The sequence below is a fragment of the Zalophus californianus genome, chromosome X (genome assembly GCF_009762305.2).
Source record: "Zalophus californianus isolate mZalCal1 chromosome X, mZalCal1.pri.v2, whole genome shotgun sequence".
Classification (NCBI taxonomy): Eukaryota; Metazoa; Chordata; class Mammalia; order Carnivora; family Otariidae; genus Zalophus; species Zalophus californianus.
This window is the reverse complement of record NC_045612.1, coordinates 117,717,328-117,738,301: the sequence shown is the minus strand read 5'-3', so window position 1 is coordinate 117,738,301 and position 20,974 is coordinate 117,717,328. Positions and strand designations below refer to the sequence as shown.

Sequence of the window (20,974 nt, the reverse complement as noted above, 5' to 3'; positions counted from 1 at the left end):
CTAGCTGCCTGGAGGTTGGCCAAAGCTCACAACGGCCCCCCAGCCCCAAGTCTGCAAAGTTGCTGATGTCACGTCCTTTCCCAAACTGAGACCAATCAGTGAGGAAGCCTTGGTTTATCAGGAAGGAAAGCCAGTTTGTAACTTTTTGGAGAGCAAAGGGAACAAACAGGGTGGGGGTAAGGAAACCACTCCCTGCTGCAACGTTGTTTGCTCTGCTGGGATCTGCTTGTTCTTTGGGGGCTTCTCGTGGTTGAGAAAGCCCCAGAACCCAAGAGCTGAGAGAGCTGGTTTTGCTGCAGCCCTGCTGAATTGCTTGCACAGCAACATGCACAGCACGCCCAGGCCATCTGCACATGTGGTTTCAATTTTTCTGGGAGTTTCTTATGGGAAAATGTGTCTATATGTTACAAAAATGCCCCCTTGGACAGAACTTCTATTTTCTTCCCTCTGACCCCAAGGATTTCCCTAAATCCTAGTGTCCTGCTTTGCCCTTTCTCCCCACGCTGTGCTTTAACTTCTAAATAAATAATTAATGGTTGCTATTGGACAATGGGTTGCTGCAGTGACCGTGGGGTATGGGAGAAACCTGCTACTTTGTTAATTATAAAAAGTTTTACTCTGGGGAGGTTTCGCAGGCTTGCCTTTCCGAAAACAGCGGGTCCTTGTTCAGGTGGACCGTTTCTCTGCATCCCTGGGTGCTGCTTCAGGCTGACAGCCATCCGGAGGGCATCTTTCTTCCCAGGGAGGGAAGGCTCTGAGTTAGTCTCAGGCATAGTCTGTCTGTGAAATGAATGTGGAGGTTTTTTTGGTTTTTTGATTTTTTTTTTAATGCCAAAGAGGTAACTTCACTGTTTCAGACTTAGGGATCCCTGACTGAAACACATGGCAGCCATGTGAAGAGTGTCCTTCACATTTTAAAATGCATGTCTGTGCAGACATATGGACACACACTTATCCCTTTGCATTTTTCCCATAAAATGTAATTATATTACTCTCTCGTCGCATGCCTCTCACACTTGTTTCATCTTGGAGATCTCTCCCAGTGCATATATAGCTGGCCCTTTCTTTCTTCACTACTGTGTAGCTTTCCATATTGTGCCCCAAGTAGCTCACCATCCCCCTATGATGGAGGCAGACTGTGACCATTTCTTTCACTACCACAAAAATGCCACAGTCCATATTTTTCTCAGTGGCTGTGTGTACAACTGCAAATATTTCTGGAGGAGACATTCCTAAGAGGGGGAAGGCCGGGTCAGAGGTTTGCTCCTACACATGCGATGATCTGTCCAGAACTAAAGACACACACAGAAGTGACTACAAGCCAAACTGGAGAACACTGAACGAGGTCGGTGGCTTGTGGCACGGCCGAGGTCCACTGTACTAGAGGTTTACAGAAAGCTGCCGCTGGGGGAAAGTGGGCAAAGGCACAGGAGCCCTCTCCGTATTACCACTTACATCTGCCTGCAAATGCACAATTATCTCAATACAAATTTCATTTTGGAATAGTTCCTTTAAGATTGAGAGAAACTCTGCCAAACTGCCCTCCGGTTCTTTGCAGAATTAACTGAACGGGCCACAGGCATAATAGGCATTGCTCACTACAACATCAGGAAAGAGTCGAAGAACTATAAAACTTGCATTTGGCACAGACTGAGAAATGTAGTCCCAATGTAGACTGGATGACAAGGAGTTAAACAGAGAGGCACCATGGGGACCCTGAATATTATCCCCGTTCTTTGAGTAAAATCTTCCTGGTACAGCTTCTTTATTTACCTTTAATGAAACTCCAAGAAGATACCACTTTTCCATATCCAAATTTAAGTTTATTGTCCAAAGTGACAATAAAGGGGATTTCTAGGTTGTTGCCTTAGTACCTGGGAGGGAATTACTCAGCTTTTAACCTTCTCCCTACATTTATAATGTTGGTCACCTCTCGTGAATAGTGGAGGATGGGGACTGATTTTTTTTTTTTTTATTTAACTGTTTAACCACACTTCTGGTCAGGAATTCAAAAAACCATTACAAGAGAAGGTCATGCAGGGGCACCTGGGTGACTCAGTCATTAAGCGGCTGCCTTCGGCTCAGGTCATGATCCCAGGGTCCTGGGATCGAGCCCCGCATTGGGCTCCCTGCTCGGCTGGAAGCCTGCTTCTCCCTCTCCCTCTGCCTGCCTCTCTGCCTACTTGTGCTCTCTATCTCTCTGTCAAATAAATAAAATCTTAGAAAAAAAAAAGAGAAGGTCATGCATTTTTAAGGGTCTATATGAGGATAGAGTTGATTTACATGTGTATGAGCTACAGTCATTCTTTATCAAGTGTAGTCTTACCAGCCAGTGCCTCTGTGCCCCCCTCACCCAGATGTCCACAGCTGACATCACTCATGGACTCCCAGACTCTCCCCGCCGCCAGGCCTTGGGGAGCCTTGAAAGTCACCTCCAAGCAGTCAAAGTCGGCCCAGGAGCAGAAACCTCTTGTCATTCCTGCCAGCCATTTTTCTAGCACAAAACCTTTAAAACCCAAAAGGTGCACATCTCCTCTGATAATGTGGAATGGTCTGCCCTTCCCGCAAAAAGCCGAGCTGTTTGCGCTGTTCTGGCATAGCGGGCTCTGGTGCTGAGCGAGCTGATGCTGCTACTTGGGAGCACACTCACTCCCACTCCATTTAGCAGGACAGTCAGATTCAAACAAGGATGAGTTCTTGAAACCGGCGGAGTGCAGCATTCTTGAGGAAAACCATCAGGCAAATCAAAATTGAGAAATAGTCTGCATAACAATGGGGATGGATTCTTCAAAAAGGCCAATGGCACAGAAGACAAAAGGGGGGTGGGGAGGCTTTCTAGCTCGAAGGAGACAACAGTACATGATCCTTGATCAGATCCTGACTGGGGGTGTGTTGGGGGAGGGGGGACATCAATGGCACAATCGTCCAAGTTAAATATGGACTCGTATCACATAGTCACAAGTGCATCACTGTCCAGCTTCCTGCATGTGATTACTGCACAGAGGTGATACAAAAGAATCTCTGTGCTCCTAGGAGGTGCATGCTGAAGTGCTTAGGGCAGAGCCACCTGCAGCTTGCAGAGGGAGAAATGCCTGCCCCTCTGGACACACTGTGCATCAAAGAAGAAAAGCTAATGCAAGCTCCACAGTCAAAACACAGGAGTATATATAAAGCCCTCATTGCCCAATCTGTTCGCAAGCCACTGTCTTTCCTCATATGTCCCAGGACCTCCAGCTGATTGGAAACATTCCTCTCCTTGCACAATTGTGTTAAGCCCATAAGACAAACAACAGCCCGTCTTTATTAAAATTTTTTATATTTTTGGTCATCGTGGGCTTTTTTCTGTAACATCGAATTTTTTTAAACATTGCGCTAAAATATTTACTTCGATGATAGAGTTTCTGGGTGCCCCCCTTATATTTTTTGCAACACTCGGCCTCAGCTAATCCTGGCCTTGGGGAAGAATCATGACTTCCACAGTTTATTCATGAATGGCTCATTTAAAATTATTTGTACAGGGGCGCCTGGGTGGCTCAGTAGGTTAAGCGTCCGACTCTTGATTTCGGCTCTGGTCATGATCTCAGGGTCGTGGATCAAGCTCGCACTGGGCTCTGTGCCCAGTGGGGAGTCTGCTTGAGATTCCTTCTCTCAAAAATAAATCAATCTTTAAAAAAATGACTGGTATATGTATTCATTATACGTGGCTTATATACATATACATTCTACAGGTGTGTGCGTGCACATATACACACGTGTGCTTACACACAGATGAGCAAATGTGGCAAAATGCTAAAAATGGGTGAACTGAGGTAACGAGTATCCAAATGTTCATGGTATTATTCTTGTCATTTTTCTGTAAGCTGGGAAAGTTTCAAAACAACAGCGGTAGGGGAAAATGTACTGGATAAAAATTAAAAATCTGGTGTGCATGTTTTACAGGCTAAAGTGTGACCCATGTGCTCATCCTAGTGCCGACTCAGCTGAAGAAGGGAGATTACTGACCCCGAGCGGAAGCAGCTGCTGGTGGCCATCTGGGATGGGTGAGCTCGGGAGGTCCTCCAATGCTGAGAGTGCCCTTCCCTAGCAAGCTGTTCGTACACCCTTTCTCCCTCCCTGTGCCAGCCTCAGGCACGCCAAGTCGTCTCTACCACGAGCGCTGTGACTGAGAAAAGTATCTGTAAACCTCAGGTTTCTCTGATGAGGCGATATTAGAAACATCAGGGAGGAGAATCACTTTGGGAGAAACCGTCCCTTAACAAAGGAGACAGGAAAACCAGAGATGTTGAATGACATGCCTAACCTTTTAAATACTTTAAGGGATGTTGAAAGAGTTGAGGCTTAAGTCTCCAAATAAAACAGGCAAGCTTACTTTTTTTAAAATAACGGCTCAAGGCAGGTGAGGGATACAGTCAGATAAATGATGGATGGGTAGATAGATGAGAGACAGACACAGGGAATAGAGATTGATGTATTACGTGTCTCCTTAGAGAGACACGTGGTACACGGATAGGTAATATTGGACATTTGTGTGGTTATGAAAATATTTTTCCCTTAAAGTGATTTATTGTGTAATATTTCCAAGTATTTTTAACTATTATTTTATTATTTTTTTATTTTTTTAAAGATTTTATTTATTTATTTGACAGAGAGAAAGAGGGAGAGAGAGAGAGAGAGAGCACAGGCAGGGGGAGTGGCAGGCAGAGGGAAAAGCAGGCTCCCCGCAGAGCACGGAGCCCGATGCGGGGCTCGAACCCAGGGCCCTGGGATCATGACCCAAGCCGAAGGCAGACGCTTAACCAACTGAGCTACCCAGGTGCCCCAACTATTATTTTAAACAGTTTTCTTAATCGGTAGATACCTCTTCTGAACATCTTCTAAGAACTACTTCAAACATTTAAAAAGATTTATTAAAAAAATGAAGTTCCCACTAGTGGTATTTGTAACAGCAAGAAATTAGAAGTAATCGAAGTATTCCAGCAATATGGAAATAGCTAAGGGATAGGATGCAACCATTTAAGAGGATAGATTCGAAGGGTTTGAAACTTAGAAGATCATTACAGTATGGTTCGGGGGGAAAAACAGGAATCATAACTACTCTTATAACAGGATCATGACGTTAAACCAGGCAAAGAAAGCGAAACAAAACAACAAATGTGATATACTGAAAAAAGTCACTAAAACCTTCACAGTAAAAATAAACTAATACATTTTAGACACATGCCTGAGGAGTTAGTCACAATTCAGTCACCCTGCCAGGGTCTTGCCTAATCACCTTATCTAAAACAGTAGCTCTCGTCATCACACTTTACCTCAGCCTGCTTTATTTTTCTTATCACTTTCCTGACAGGACGATATGTATGTATGTGTTGCTTACTCCCTGTTGCCTCCAGTAACTTATCAGCTTGTCGAGGGCAAGGACCTTGTCTATCTTTTTCATAGGCTTAGTGTCTGGCACATAACAGATGCCAGGTAAAAATGTATTTAATGAATTAATTGGAAAAGTTATCCTAGAGCACTTCAAATATGGTTGAAATTGTACAAAATTACACCATTTGGGGAATAAAACATCCCACATCCTGTGAAAAATGAAATAATCTAGATTAGTATTAAGAACCCCACAAAGCAAGCAATCTAATATCGTATAAACCAGAAGATTCCATCTGGTGGTCTCATTCTAGCTTGATGGGCCATAGGACTCACGGGGAATTTATTTATTTTTTAAAAGATTTTATTTATTTACCTGACAGAGAGAGACACAGCGAAAGAGGGAACACAAGCAGGGGGAGTGGGAGAGGGAGAAGCAGGCTTCCCGCCGAGCAGGGAGCCCGATGCGGGGCTCCATCTCAGGACCCCGGGACCATGACCTGAGCCGAAGGCAGACGCTTAATGACTGAGCCACCCAGGCGCCCCTCACAGGGAATTTAAAGACTACCTCATGTCTAATCTCTATATTCATAAATCATAAAACATCGCAACAGCTCCAAGACACAGGGATCTGGACCTGTTCTGCATCCACATCCTTCTGGAATCAGAAGGATCGGTCTGGTAAGTGGTCTCTTGGGACTCAGTTCAGAATTAGAGTGCCCCCCCCTTCCACACACATGCACAAAACACACCTACCAGAGCTGGGAGGTCCATACAAATGATTCGTGAAATCCATGCTCTGCAGTTTCAGAAAGTAGATGGAACAGCAGGATCCTCAAGTTCCTCGGGGCCACGGACGGATGGAATATCCTAGGACATCCTGGGGCTTAACACAGAGCTCAGACATTGACCAAAAAATGCACTCAGGAGAACACTTTGAAGATAGAAAGCCTCTAATTCCCGAATGTTCTATGATACATATTTTAATTACCAAATATCTATGATACATATTTTAATTTATCAGTATTTTCTTTTCAAGTTTCTGCCTTTGATATTAGGCTTAGAAAAGACATTCCCTTTCATGTATATTCATGAACATTTTCTTCTAGTATTTTAGAGCATTTGAAATTTTTTTAACATTTTCAAAAAAACCAAGATTTGTTTTTGGAATGTGATATTAAATAGGAATTTAAATTAATTTAATCTTTTTCCCCCAGGTAGTTAACTAATTAACTTATTTGATATTCCAAAGTTGTGAAAATCAGAAAAAGGTCTCGAACAGTACTAACAGAAATATGCTAGCCACATGTATAATTTAAAATTGTATGGTAGTCACATTTAAAAAGTAAAAAGAAGTGGAATTAATTTTAGTGATGAATTTTATTTAACCTAATACATCCAAAATGTTATCATTTCAATGTGTAATCAACATCAAAATTATTAATATTTCACATTTTGTACTGAATCTTCAAAACACGGTATTTTTTTTAATACCACAGCACATCTCAATTCGGCCACATTTCAACTGCTCAACAGCCTAATGGGTCTTGTGGCTCCTGTACCGAATAGCCCAGCTTTAGAGCAATGTTTCTCAATCTCGGCACTACTGACATTTCGGACCTGATTATTCTTTGCTGTGGGGATCTGCTCTGTGCACAGTAGGATGATTAGCTGCATCTCTGACCTCCACCTACTAGATGTCAGTAGCACCCCTCCCTCAGTTGTGGCAACTAAAAATGTCTCCAAACTTGGCCAAATGTCCCTGGAGCAGGGGGGCAAAATTGTCCCTAGTTGAGAATCAAACGGCTAGAAAAACTGGGGGGGGGGGGGGGAATATATATTTGGACCAAACTTAGGATCATTTGAGAGAAAATTTTCTTTTTAGAAGCTAATATTACTCTAGTCACTGAACCACGACAGTAGTACTTACAACAATTAAAAGTTTATCCAATTTCCATGTTCTGAATTCACAAAAAAGGAGGAGATAAAGAAAGGCTAGCAGTGGGAAAAGCAGAAGGGGAGGGAGTGGAAAACAAGAAAAAGAGAGGGGGAGGGGAAGGCTGTGTTTTCTATTATAATCATCAGGCTTACTTGGGGCCCAGACTCACAGAAATAATATTGCCCCAGCGTTGAGCCCATCTCAGTAACTGGCATTAACATGTCAGACAAAAACCCTGAGGCTCTTGACTTTGAAAATAAGCTGATAGATGCTTGGGTTGCAACAAGCATCAAACAGTGCCTGTGGGTTCAGCTAGTTGGGAACGCCCAGTGTTGCTCGAGTCTAGAAGTGTTTACGTCAAGGAACGGCATTTAATATCAGAAGTGATGAGCGATTGACTCCAACTTCTGCGTGAGCTAATCTCTTCCAACATCTCTCTTATCAGCCAGGAACTCGGTAACTGGAAGTCTCTGCTAACTGTGATGTTTTTAATGTATTCAGCATATATATATGTATATATATATACATATATATATGTATGTGTGTATATATAAATAGCAAGGAAATCAAAATTATAGCAGAGGTTTATTCACAGAAGCAAAAAAAGAAAGGGGTAAGGAGGGAGGAACTAAATCAGGAACACATCTTGAATTATGTACACTCATCATAATTTTATTCACCCAGATTTATGTGTCTGCATGATATTCAGAACATTGACCCTTAGATAATTAAAGATCGTGAATCTTCAAACATAGATTGTTTTCACTCCCCTTCACAGAAATTTTAAGTTCCTTAACAACAAAAGCTAAAGACAAAAAGGCTCCTGGTTGCCCCTTGGTTAATAAGAGCATTAACCAGGAGTTTCCACTCCTCAAGTGTTCCAGTTCATCGGGGACCTACACTAACTGCCTTAGCTCATTCGAAGATAGTCAGAGTCTACTGGTTGGGCATCTACACTAGGTACCCTGGATACAGCAGGCAACAACCTGCTTATTTCCAAGTATCTTCCCACGGCCAGCTGGGGCTACCGGTATAGCAGGAATCTTTCCAGCAGCTCCGGCAGATGGAGTTCATGGACGGTTTGATGACATGCTCGACCCAAGCACTTCCGAACACACAGGCGGCAGAGCTGGGAAAGAGCAGGTGGGCCTGGGGAAAAAATTAAAATGTGTGAAGCTCGTGGCAGTGGGGGTGGGGAAGAAGGGGAGACCAGAGGACTAGAAGAGGCTGAAATGTTCTACAAGCTTACGAGAGGCTAAATCTCTACATGGATTACAGAGTGATGGAGCAGACATTAAATACACACAGGGACCCCAGTTTGCCCCCCCGGGTGGGGGGGGACACATTTAAGTTGACCCTCTAAATGTAATTGTACTAGTGATATTGGAGAGTGAAGCTAACCAGAGGCAAGCCAGGAATGAAGCGTGAGGCCTAAAGGGAATTCACTTCATGGCCACAGTAGCCAAACTATGGAAAGAGCCCAGATGTCCACCGACAGAGGAATGGATAAAGAAGATGTGGTGTATGTATACAACAGAATACTACTCAGTCATCCGAAAGAAGGAAATCTTGCCATTTGCAACGACATGGATGGAACTAGAGGGTAATATTATGCTAAGCGAAATAAGTCCATCAGAGAAAGACAAACACCATATGATTTCACTCATATGTGGAACTTAAGAAACAAAACAGATGAAAATAGGGGAAGGGAAGGAAAAATAAAATAAGACGAAAACAGAGAGGGAGGCAAGCCATGAGACTCTTAACTCTAGGGAACAAACTGAGGGTTGCTGGAGGGGAGGTGGGTGGGGGGAGAGGGCAAATGGGGGATGGGCACTAAGGAGGGCACGGGATGGAATGAGCACTAGGTGTTGTATGCAACTGATGAATCACTGAAGTCTACCTCTGAAACTAGTAATACACTATGTGTTAATTAAATTGCATTTAAATTAAAAATTTGAAAAATAAATAAAGGGAATGCACTCCATTCATGCACTGTACATGCCAATGAATGTGATAATACTGGCTGAGAAGAAAACCTGAATGGAACCACTGAGCAGGCAGGAGCCTGAGACAGAGCTGCCAAGCAAGGGCCAACTGCCGAGTGGGTGTTGGGGGTCTGTATGGTCACAGAGGCCTCCTAGACCTCCTGGCTCTAGCTGCTCACAAGGTGGTGCTGGCTGGGTCCCAAGTCCTATTAGGAGGGGCCCTCCATTTGCGCCAGGCTCCCAGCTCAATAGAGGATCTAGAGAAAGGACCCAAGTCGCTTAACCCCCATTATGCCCGGAACCTCAGTCTCAAGGAGGCTCATAGAGTCATCACACCCATGGCTATGAGTGGCTGAAGGAAAGTAAGGGGAGCCAAAATAGGGTTGAGTAGGACAAATGAGGTTTGGGCTGGAACACTAGTTATACCGAGGCATTTGTAATGTCCCATTATTCCCTAACCTGACTGTCTCGGTAAAGATCTCTTCAAGTAGACCTGTGTGGTTACTGGACGACACAAGGTTGCTCTTGTCAAGAAAATCCTAATGTAACAGGATCCTACACCCCATGAGAAATGGCACACTACCTATGCAAATAGCCAGGTCACATTTGATTTGATGTTTCCGAGGAGCGTCCATGTGATAGAAAGAGCAAATAATTGCCCTCGGTTAAAATCTTGGGAAGCAAGAATGGAAAGCATCTCTACCTGTCACCCAACTAAAGCTCTTCTGGAAAACAGTAATGCAGACGGACTGTCTAGTTGGCCTACAGAAGCTCAGATACCAGAGTGAACTCTGACAGAGCTGGTGTTCACCCTTCTGGAGGAAGCAGCTGTATTTACGACAACAGAAGACAGAAGAAGTCGCTTAGAAGAAATCTAAATCAGGGGGCGGAGCAAGATGGCAAAGGTGTAGGAGACCTGGATTTCATCTGGCCCCAGGAATTCAGCTGGATAGGGATCAAACCATTCTGAACACCTACGAACTCAACAGGAGATCGAAGAAAAGAATAGCAACAACTCTCTGAACAGAAAAGCGACCACTTTCTGGAAGGTAGGATGTGCGGAGAAGTGAATCCGAGGCGATATTCGGGAGGATAGACGGCGGGGGAGGGGGCCTCCGTCCACTGCTTCTGGCAAGTGATAGAGCCGCGGAGCATAAAATCGGAACTTTGAGAAGTCGGCTCCGCTGAGGGACATCACTCCAGTGGCTAAGCGGGGGGTGGGACCCTCGCGGGACAGTGTGGTCTCAGGACCCTCGGGGTCACAGAAAGACCGGGGGTGCCTGAGTGCAGCAGAGCTCCCAGGGATCGGAGCGGGGAAGCCGGCTGCAGAGACGGAGCCGAGGCGCGGGCTCTCAGCTCGGGGTGGCCATAAACTGTGATCCGCGGCCCAGTCGGGCCACTGCTCCTCCAGCAGGGACCCAACAAGCGGCAGAGCCGGGGAGAGTCCCCTTCCTCCCCCGGGAGGAGCGGCGCGGGAGCGCACCGCGGGGATCTGCTGGGTTTGGAGACTCCACACGGGGTCGGGTGCCAGAAATAGAAACGCTCGATCACAGGCCGGGGGAGCACGCAGTGCGGCCGGAGACCGGGGAGACGGGATTGACTGCTTTTCTCTGGGGGCGCACTGAGGAGCGGGGCCCCGAGTTCTCGGCTCCTCCGGCCGGAGATTGGGAGGCCACCATTTTCACTGTCGTCCTCCAAAGCTGAACGGAAAGCTTGCAGGGAACAAAAGCTCCCAAGAGCAAACCCGAGCAGCTTGCTTAGCCCGGACGGACAAGGGCGGGGCAATTCAGCCTCCGGCAAGGACATTTGGGAACCACGGCAACAGGCCCCTCCCCCAGAAGATCAGGACGAACAGCCAGCCAAGACCAAGTTTACCGATCAATGAGAACGGGAGAACTCCAGCGCTAAGGGAATACTGCACGTAGAATCCATGGCTTTTTTCCCATGATTCTTTAGTCTTTCAAAGTTAATTTTTTTAACTTTTTTTTGGAATTTTTCTTTTTCCCTTTTTCAACCAACATCTTATCAATCCTTTTTTAAAAAATACTTTTTATTTTTCATTTTTAGAGTCATATTCTATCCTTTCATAGTAGTTACCCTTATTTTTGGTATATATATATATATATATATACATAAGTTGTTCTCTCTTTAAAATTTTGAGATACAGTTTCTTCTAACAGATCAAAATATACCCTAAATCTCTAGGGTATGGCTTTCTTCTAGTCTCCTCCCTGATCACATTCTCTCCCCCTTTTTTTTTTTAAATCCTCTTCTTTCTTTTTTCAACCAACTTCTCATCTTATCAATTTCTTTTATAAAATCTTATAATTTTCATCTTTACAGTCATATTCCATCCCTTCCTCATATTAACCCTTATTTTTGTACATATATAAGTTTTTCTTTCTTTAAAATTTTGGGAGGCACTTTCTTCTAACAGACAAAAATACACCCAAAATCTAGTGTGTGGCACTGATCTATGCACCAGCCTGATCATATTTGATCATATTCTGTTTTTGTTTTGTTTTGTTTTTGTTTGTTTTTATCTTTTCCTTTTTTTTTTTTCTTTCTTTCCCTTTCTTTTCCCCCGGTTTCAGGTCTTTTCTGATTTCTTTAGTGTATATTTTCTGGGGACAATGTTACCCTGTTAGCATTTTCTTCTGTCATTCATCTATTCTCCTCTGGACAAAATGACAAGATGGAAAAAAATCACCTCAAAAAAAAGAACAAGAGGCAGTACCAACTGCCAGGGACCTAATCAATATGGACATTAGTAAGATGTCGGAACTAGAGTTCAGAATGATGATTTTAAAGATACTAGCTGGGCTTGAAAAAACCATGGAAGTTATTAGGAAACCCTTCTGGAGAAGTAAAAGAACTAAAATCTAAACAAGTCGAAATCAAAAAGGCTATTAATGAGGTGCAATCAAAAATGGAGGCTCTAACTGCTAGGATAAATGAGGCAGAAGAGAGAATTAGTGATATAGAAGACCAAATGATAGAAAATAAAGAAGCTGAGAAAAAGAGAGATAAACAACTACTGGATCACAAGGGCGGAATTTGAGAAGATAAGCAATATCATAAGATGAGACAACATTAGAATAACTGGGATCCCAGAAGAAGAAGAAAGAGAGAGAGGGGTAGAAGGTATATTGGAGCAAATTATAGCAGAGAACTTCCCTAATGTGGGGAAGGAAACAGGCATCAAAATCCAGGAGGCACAGAGAACCCCTCTCAAAATCAATAAAAATAGGTCAACACCCCAACATCTAATAGTAAAACTTACGAGTCTCAGAGACAAAGAGAAAATCCTGAAAGCAGCTCAGGAGAAGAGATCTGTAACCTACAATGGTGGAAACATTAGATTCACAACAGACCTATCCACAGAGACCTGGCAGGCCAGAAAGGACTGGCATGATATCTTCAGAGCACTAAATGAGAAAAATATGCAGCCAAGAATACTCTATCCAGCTAGGCTGTCATTGAAAATAGAAGGAGAGATAAAAAGCTTCCAGGACAAACAAAAACTAAAGGAATTTGCAAACACAAAACCAGCCCTCCAAGAAATATTGAAAGGGGTCCTCTAAGGAAAGAGAGAGCCTAAAAGTAGCATAGACCAGAAAGGAACACAGACAATATACAGTAACAGTCACCTTACAGGCAATACAGTGGCACTAAATTCATATCTTTCAATAGTTACCCTGAATGTAAATGGGCTAAATGCCCCAATCAAAAGTCACGGGCTATGAGATTGGATAAAAAAACAAGACCCATAGATATGCTGTCTGCAAGAGACTCATTTTAGACCCAAAGACACCCCCAGATTGAAAATGAGGGAGTGGAAAACAATTTACCATGCTAATGGACACCAAAAGAAAGCTGGGGTGGCAATCCTTATATCAGACAAATTAGATTTTAAACCAAAGATGGTAATAAGAGATGAGGAAAGACACTATATCCTACTTAAAGGGTCTGTCCAACAAGAAGATCTAACAACTGTAAATATCTATGGCCCTAACATGGGAGCAGCCAATTACATAAGGCACTTAATAACAAAAGCAAAGAAACACATCGACAACAATACAATAATAGGGGGGACTTAACACCCCCCCCACTGAAATGGACAGATCATCTAAGCAAAAGATCAACAAGGAAACAAAGACTTTAAATGACACACTGGACCAAATGGACTTCACAGACATATTCAGAACATTCCATCCCAAAGCAACAGAATACACATTCTTCTCTAGTGCCCATGGAACATTCTCCAGAATAGATCACATCCTAGGTCACAATTCAGGTCTCAACCGGTACCAAAAGATTGGGATCATTCCCTGCATATTTTCAGACCACAATGCTTTGAAACTAGAACTCAATCACAAGAGGAAAGTTGGAAAGAACTCAAATGCATGGAGGCTAAAGAGCGTCCTACTAAAGAATGAACAGGTCAACCAGGAAATTAAAGAAGAATTAAAAAAATTCATGGAAACCAATGAAAATGAAAACACAACAGTTCAAAATCTTTGGGATGCAGCAAACGCAGTCCTAAGAGGGAAGTATACAGCAGTACATTCCTTTCTCAAGAAACAAGAAAGGTCTCAAATACACAACCTAACCCTACACCTAAAGGAGCTGGAGAAAGAACAGCAAATAAAGCCTAAACCCAGCAGGAGAAGAGAAATAATAAAGATCAGAGCAGAAATCAATGAAATAGAAACCCAAAGAACAGTAGAACAGATCAACGAAACTAGGAGCTGGGTTCTTTGAAAGAATTAACAAGATTGATAAACCCCTGGCCAGACTTATCAAAAAGAAAAGAGAAATGACCCAAATAAATAAAATCATGAATGAAAGAGGAGCATTCACAACCAACACCGAAGAAATACAAACAATTATAAGAACATATTATGAGCAACTATATGCCAGCAAATTAGATCATCTGGAAGAAATGGATGCATTCCTAGAGATGTAACAACTACCCAAAACTGAACCAGGAGGAAATAGAAAACCTGAACAGACCTATAACCACTAAGGAAATTGAAGCAGTCATCAAAAATCTCCCAACAAACAAAAGCCCAGGGCCAGATGGCTTCCCAGGGGAATTCTACCAAACGTTTAAAGAAGAATTAATACCTATTCTTCTGAAACTGTTCCAAAAAATAGAAATTGAAGGAAAACTTCCAAACTCATTTTATGAGGCCACCATTACCTTGATCCCCAAACCAAAGACCCCATCAAAAAGGAGAATGACAGACCAATATCCCTGATGAACATGGATGCAAAAATTCTCACCAAAATACTAGCCAATAGGATCCAACAGTACATTAAAAGGAGTATTCACCACGACCAAGTGGGATTTATCCCTGGGCTGCAAGGTTGGTTCAACATCTGCAAATCAATCAATGTGACACAATACATTAATAAAAGAAAGAACAAGAACCATATGCTCCTCTCAATAGATGCAGAAAAAGCATTTGACAAAGTACAGCATCCTTTCTTGATCAGAACTCTTCAGAGGATAGGGATAGAGGATACATACCTCAATATCATAAAAGTCATCTATGAAAAACCCACAGCAAATATCATCCTCAATGGGGAAAAACTGAGAGCTTCCCCCTAAGGTCAGGAACACGGCAGGGATGTCCACTATCACCACTGCTGTTCAACATAGTATTAGAAGTCCTAGCCACAGCAATCAGACAACAAAAAGAAATAAAAGGCATCCAAATCGGCAAAGAAGTCAAACTCTCACTCTTTGCAGATGATGATACTTTATGTGGAAAACCCAAAAGACTCCACCCCAAAACTGCTAGAACTCATACAGGAATTCAGTAACATGGCAGGATATAAAATCAATGCACAGAAATCAGTGGCATTCCTATACGCCAACAAGACAGAAGAAAGAGAAATTAAGGAGTCGATCCCATTTACAGTGGCACCCAAAACCGTAAGATACCTAGGAATAAATCTAACCAAAGAGGCAAAGATTCTGTACTCAGAATACTATAAAATACTAATGAAAGAAATTGAGGAAGACACAAAGAAATGGAAAAACATTCCATGCTCATGGATTGGAAGAACAAATATTGTGAAGATGTCAATGCTACCTAGAGCAGTCTACACATTTAATACAATCCCTATCAAAATACCATCCACTTTTTTCAAAGAAATGGAACAAATAATCCTAAAATTTGTATGGAACCAGAAAAGACCCCGAATAGCCAGAGGAATGTTGAAAAAGAAAAGCAAAGCTGGCGGCATCACAATTCCAGGCTTCAAGCTCTATTACAAAGCTGTCATCATCAAGACAGTATGGTACTGGCACAAAAACAGACACATAGATCAATGGAAGAGAAGAGAGAGCCCAGAAATGGACCCTCAACTCTATGGTCAACTCATCTTCGACAAAGCAGGAAAGAATGTCCAATGGAAAAAAGACAGTCTCTTCAACAAATGGTGTTGGGAAAATTGGACAGCCACATGCAGAAGAATGAAACTGGACCATTTCCTTACACCACACACAAAAATAGACTCCAAATGGTTGAAAGACCTAAACGTGAGACAGGAGTCCATCAAAACCCTAAAGGAGAACACAGGTAGCAACCTCTTCGACCTCAGCCACAGCAACTTCTTCCTAGAAACCTCAACAAAGGCAAGGGAAGCAAGGGCAAACATGAACTATTGGGACCTCATCAAGATAAAAAGCTTTTGCACAGCAAAGGAAACAGTCAACAAAACCAAAAGACAACTGACAGAGTGGGAGAAGATATTTGCAAATGACCTATCTAAAGGGCTAGTATCCAAAATCCATAAAGAACTTAAACTCAACACCCAAAGAACAAATGATCCAATCAAGAAATGGGCAGAAGACATGAACAGACATTTTTCCAAAGAAGACATCCAAATGGCCAACAGACACATGAAAAAGTGCTCAACATCACTCAGCATCGGGGAAATCCAAATCCAAACCTCAGTGAGATATCACCTCACACCAGTCAGAATGGCTAAAATTAACAAGTCAGGAAACGACAGATGTTGGCGGGGATGCGGAGAAAGGGGAACCCTCCTACACTGTTGGTGGGAATGCAAGCTGGTGCAACCACTCTGGAAAACAGTATGGAGTTTCCTGAAACAGTTGAAAATAGAGCTACCATACGATCCAGCAATTGCACTACTGGGTATTTACCCCAAAGATACAAATGTAGGGATCCAAAGGGGTACGTGCACCCCGATGTTTATAGCAGCAATGTCCACCATACCCAAACTGTGGAAAGAGCCAAGATGTCCATCAACAGACGAATGGATAAAGAAGATGTGGGGGGTGTGTGTGTGTGTGTGTGTGTGTGTGTGTGTGTGTGTGTGTGTGTGTATATATATATATAAAATGGAATATTATGCAGCCATCAAAAGGAATGAAATCTTGCCGTTTGCAACAACATGGATGGAACTGGAGGGTGTTATGCTGAGTGAAGTAAGTCAATCAGAGGAAGACATGTATCATATGACCTCACTGATATGAGGAATTCTTAATCTCAGGAAACAAACTGAGGGTTGCTGGAGTGGTGGGGGGTGGGAGGGATGGGGTGGCTGGGTGATAGACATTGGGGAGGGTATGTGCTATGGTGAGCACGGTGAATTGTGCAAGACTGTTGAATCACAGATCTGTACCTCTGAAACAAATAATATATTATGTTAAAAAAAAAGAAGAAGATAGCAGGAGGGGAAGAATGAAGGGGGGAAATCGGAGGGGGAGATGAACCATGAGAGATGATGGACTCTGAAAAACAAACTGAGGGTTCTAGAGGGGAGGCGGGGTGGGAGGGTGGGTTAGCCTGGTGATGGGTATTAAGGAGGGCACGTACTGAATGGAGCACTGGGTGTTATATGCAAACAATGAATCATGGAACACTACATCAAAAACTAATAATGTAATGTATGGTGATTAATATAACATAATAATAAAAATAAATAAATAAATAGAAAAAAAGAAAATGCGCTTGTATGAAACAATATAAAAAATAAATAAATCTAAATCCTGGACCTGGAAACATTTTTGCTGCAGCAGCAGCACCTGGGAACCCGGTGGGTGTGCTGAGTCTAGACCCCACCACAGAACTCCTGGATCCAAATCTGCATTTTAATGAGACCCCCCAGGTGATTTGTACTCACGGCAGAACTCAGGAAGCACTGACCTAGAAAGTATGCCTACAATTATTGAACCAAGCTTTCCACTTGGAAGGTATAGAAGACTTGAGGGTGGTCTCATAAAATGGAACTGGTGAGTAAAGTAAAACCCTTCTCCCCCAGAAACTGTTTCAGAAGGTTCAGGATTGGGCCAGCATAACATTAAGAGTGCGTGTTCCGGGGTCAGACTGCTTGGCTGGAATCCTAGTTCTTCTGAGGAGTCATACATATGACCTTCTTCAAGCCAGTATCTTTATGCTGCTCTTTTCCCATTTGCAACTGGGCTAGCACCAGTTACTCTGAAGTTCTCCCTGCTTTTAAGTTTTCACAATTCAGGGAGATTCATCTACTTTTCAAATTTAGCTCAGTACCTGACACATGCATAATGCTGAATAATTACTATTATTCTTTAAGAGTCTCCCAAGCATACAAATGATCAGTATAGGCTCAGATGTTCTCTTTCTGTATGGACTTAGCATGGCTCGCTTCTGAATCTGGAATACAGAGCATTTTAGAGACTTGCCTTCTCTCCTCTGGCATCTGTAGCTCCATTAGCCCGTGGTGGAAATGGAAGCGAGGCAATGGGGGGCACAGATCCACCTACTCCCTGATCTGGAGAAACCGATCTGGCAAGCAACTTCGCCGTTTAGTCCCATGTCCGAAATACGCACTCTGGTTCCACCCTACAGCCTCTAGCCCAAGTATCGCTAATTCCCCCGAATGTGACAAAGCAGAGTTTGGGTCTACTCAGTTGCATGCTTACGCCAGGACAGATGCAGCAGTTCAAGCTCCTCATGGTGAAAACCAAGTTCTCCGATTATTTTCTCGTTACAGAAAATCCACAGGGACATACGAGCCATATAAATGCCCTTCTGTGATAAGTGAATAGATACAGCCCTATAAAATCTCGGCGGCGACGCAAGTGACACCTGTTGCCTGCCACACACCCAATTAAACGGAGAAAAGGCCAAAGATGAGACAGTCCAGAGATAAGACAGGAAGGAGAGAGAGCCGATGTGCTTATGGAGGAGAAAGGCCCACCCAGCCCTTCCTTACCTTCCCGGAGCAGGAGTGCCTGCTCCACGCTGCTGTTGGGGGCGGCCAGATCCAGCGCGCTTTTGCCCCTGGCGTTCCTGCGCTTTAGGGGAGCCCCGTAGTCGGCTAGCAGGTGGATGACTTCCACGCTGGACTGCCTCGCCGCCGCATGCAGGGGAGTGTCCAGACGTTGCCCGCGGTCCACACTGGCTCCTGAAGAAAAGCAGATGACCACAAGCCAAGGCGAAACGTTACCGTGGAAATACCAGGAGCTGCAAATACAGTAGCTGGAGATATCTGCAAAGGTATCTGCAATGTCATGACGTGCTTGACAGATCTTTGGAAATACACGACTTAAGCCCAGAACCTCAGCAATGGCTACTCAGACCGCCACAAACTATTATGATGAGAAAAGCGAAGAAAGATATTTTTAGTCATTTAAAATATGTTACTTGCGGGGCGCCTGGGTGGCTCAGTCGTTAAGCGTCTGCCTTCAGCTCAGGTCACGATCCCAGGATCCTGGGATCAAGCCCCACATCGGGCTCCCTGCTCAGCGGGAAGCCTGCTTCTCCCTCTCCCACCCCCTGCTTGTGTTCCCTCTCTCGCTGTGTCTCTCTCTGTCAAATAAATAAATAAAATCTTTAAAAAAATAAATAAAATAAAATAAAATATGTTACTTGCTTTCCCGTATGAACTGTGTGATGAACAAAATTAAATATTTGCAGCTCCTTTTACTCAGAATTATTATTTTGGTTTTTGGCAAAGGGGAAAGTGAAGTTTCTTTAGCATTTCTCTTATTCTGGGCTCAAAAAAAAAAAAAGGTTTCTGAACTACTACAGGGAGTAGTAAATGATGGGGGATGAAAAAGAAAAAAAATCTTAGAGATAAAAATTCTGATTTAAAGATTCATAGTATAGACTCTACCTTTATGTCAGTAGCTATGTTTGGGGAACCTTTAACCAAATAATAGTTCAAGACATTCTACTTTTCCCTGGACTCCCAGTTTCTGTTATGCCTTTTAGAACTAAGAAGGTTACTAAGGGGGCACTCGGGTGACTCAGTCGGTTAAGGATCCGACTCTTGATTTTGGCTCAGGTCATGATCTCAGGGTCATGGAATCGAGCCCGGCGTCGGGCTCCATGCTCAGAGGAGAGTCTGCTTGAGATTCTCTCTCTCTCCCTCTTCCTCTGCCCCTCCCCTCACCTCTCTCTCTCTCAAATAAATTTTAAAATCTTTTTTAAAAAATAATAAAAAATAAAAATAAAAAGGTTACTAAGGATCTTAGCAGGACTGATCTAAAGGAGTCTATGGCAAATGTCTGTTATTTTTGCTATTGGGCATCTACCTGATAACCACACCTAGATTTCCCTCTGGGGAACCATCCCCTGTGGTTCCCAGTTCATGTGTTTCCAGTGAAGCCCAACAACTTCAGTGCAGACTGAAATCTAGGCCTAAGCCAATCAGTGCATTGTACTCCTCTGGCCACTATATTGGCTCAGAGATAGGCATGTGACTCAAAAAGAGCCAATGAAATAAAATTTTTTTTCCCACTAGCACTTATGGGAAAGAGACTCTTGCTCTCTCTTGAAACCACCAAGGAGAACCATACCAGGTAAATGGAGCTGATATCAAAGGAAGTAGACATTCATTTCTCTGGAAAAGTTCTGTTTCAAGCATTCAAACATCAAATACTGTCAGAATTTTGTCCAGCCTGACAAGAACTTTGTCTTTAGTTTTTTTTTTTTAAGATTTTATTTATTTATTCATAAGAGACAGAGAGAGAGGCAGAGGGAGAAGCAGGCTACTCACTGAGCAGGGAGCCTCACACGGGACTGATCCCAGGACTTTGGGATCATGACCTGAGCCGAAGGCAGACGCTTAACCATCTGAGCCACCCAGGCGCCCAAGAACTTTGTCTTTAAAGCCATGGAAAACCAACAAAGTTAATAGGTTCCTCTCATAAAAAGATTTCTGGAAGTTACCTAATTCTAGAAGTTTCTTCACACAGTCTACCCTCTGGTAGGTGCAGGCCACATACAGGGGAGTCCCAAGTTGAGGCAGTTCTTGGTCAATGTTAACGTTATTTGCCAGCAGGATCTCCATGCACTCTCTATGACCTGGTGGGAAAAAAAGATAACCTTACTCAAGTAAGGGAAATATTGACTATTTATAGAACTACAGAATTGCTTATCTGGAATGGGCTTTAGAAATAACCTAGATTTTTTTTAAGCCGAAAAAAATTGGGGGGTTTGGGGGGAGAGAAATCTTAGAAAACTCCAAAATCAAAACCATTAAAAAGAAAAGCACGCCCATACTTCCCCACTTAAATTCCCCTTTGCAGCCCTTGAGGTACTTCCAACTAGACTAAGGGCGCCAAGGAGCACAGCTGAAATCACTCTTTACAGTGAAGCCACCAGTTTATAAATAGAGGTTGCAAGATGCAGAGGGGTGAACGACTCATCCTATT

General features: G+C 43.2%; 1 protein-coding gene across 3 annotated transcripts in view; it reads right to left on the bottom strand.

The window, feature by feature from the left end:
• Positions 1-6,475: 6,475 nt before the first annotated feature.
• Positions 6,476-20,974, bottom strand: part of ASB11 (ankyrin repeat and SOCS box containing 11) — a 33,794-nt gene continuing 19,295 nt past the window's right edge. For 2 of the 3 annotated variants that reach the window (XM_027608719.2, XM_027608720.2), the window contains exons 5-7: positions 20,490-20,624; positions 18,529-18,720; positions 6,476-8,452 (exon numbers count right to left, since the gene is read on the bottom strand). In XM_027608719.2, the coding sequence (XP_027464520.1) occupies positions 8,328-8,452; positions 18,529-18,720; positions 20,490-20,624 (452 nt within the window). In that variant the 3' untranslated portion in view covers positions 6,476-8,327. The remainder of the gene's footprint in view (positions 8,453-18,528; positions 18,721-20,489; positions 20,625-20,974) is intronic. The other variant, XM_027608718.2, reaches the window with a different exon arrangement.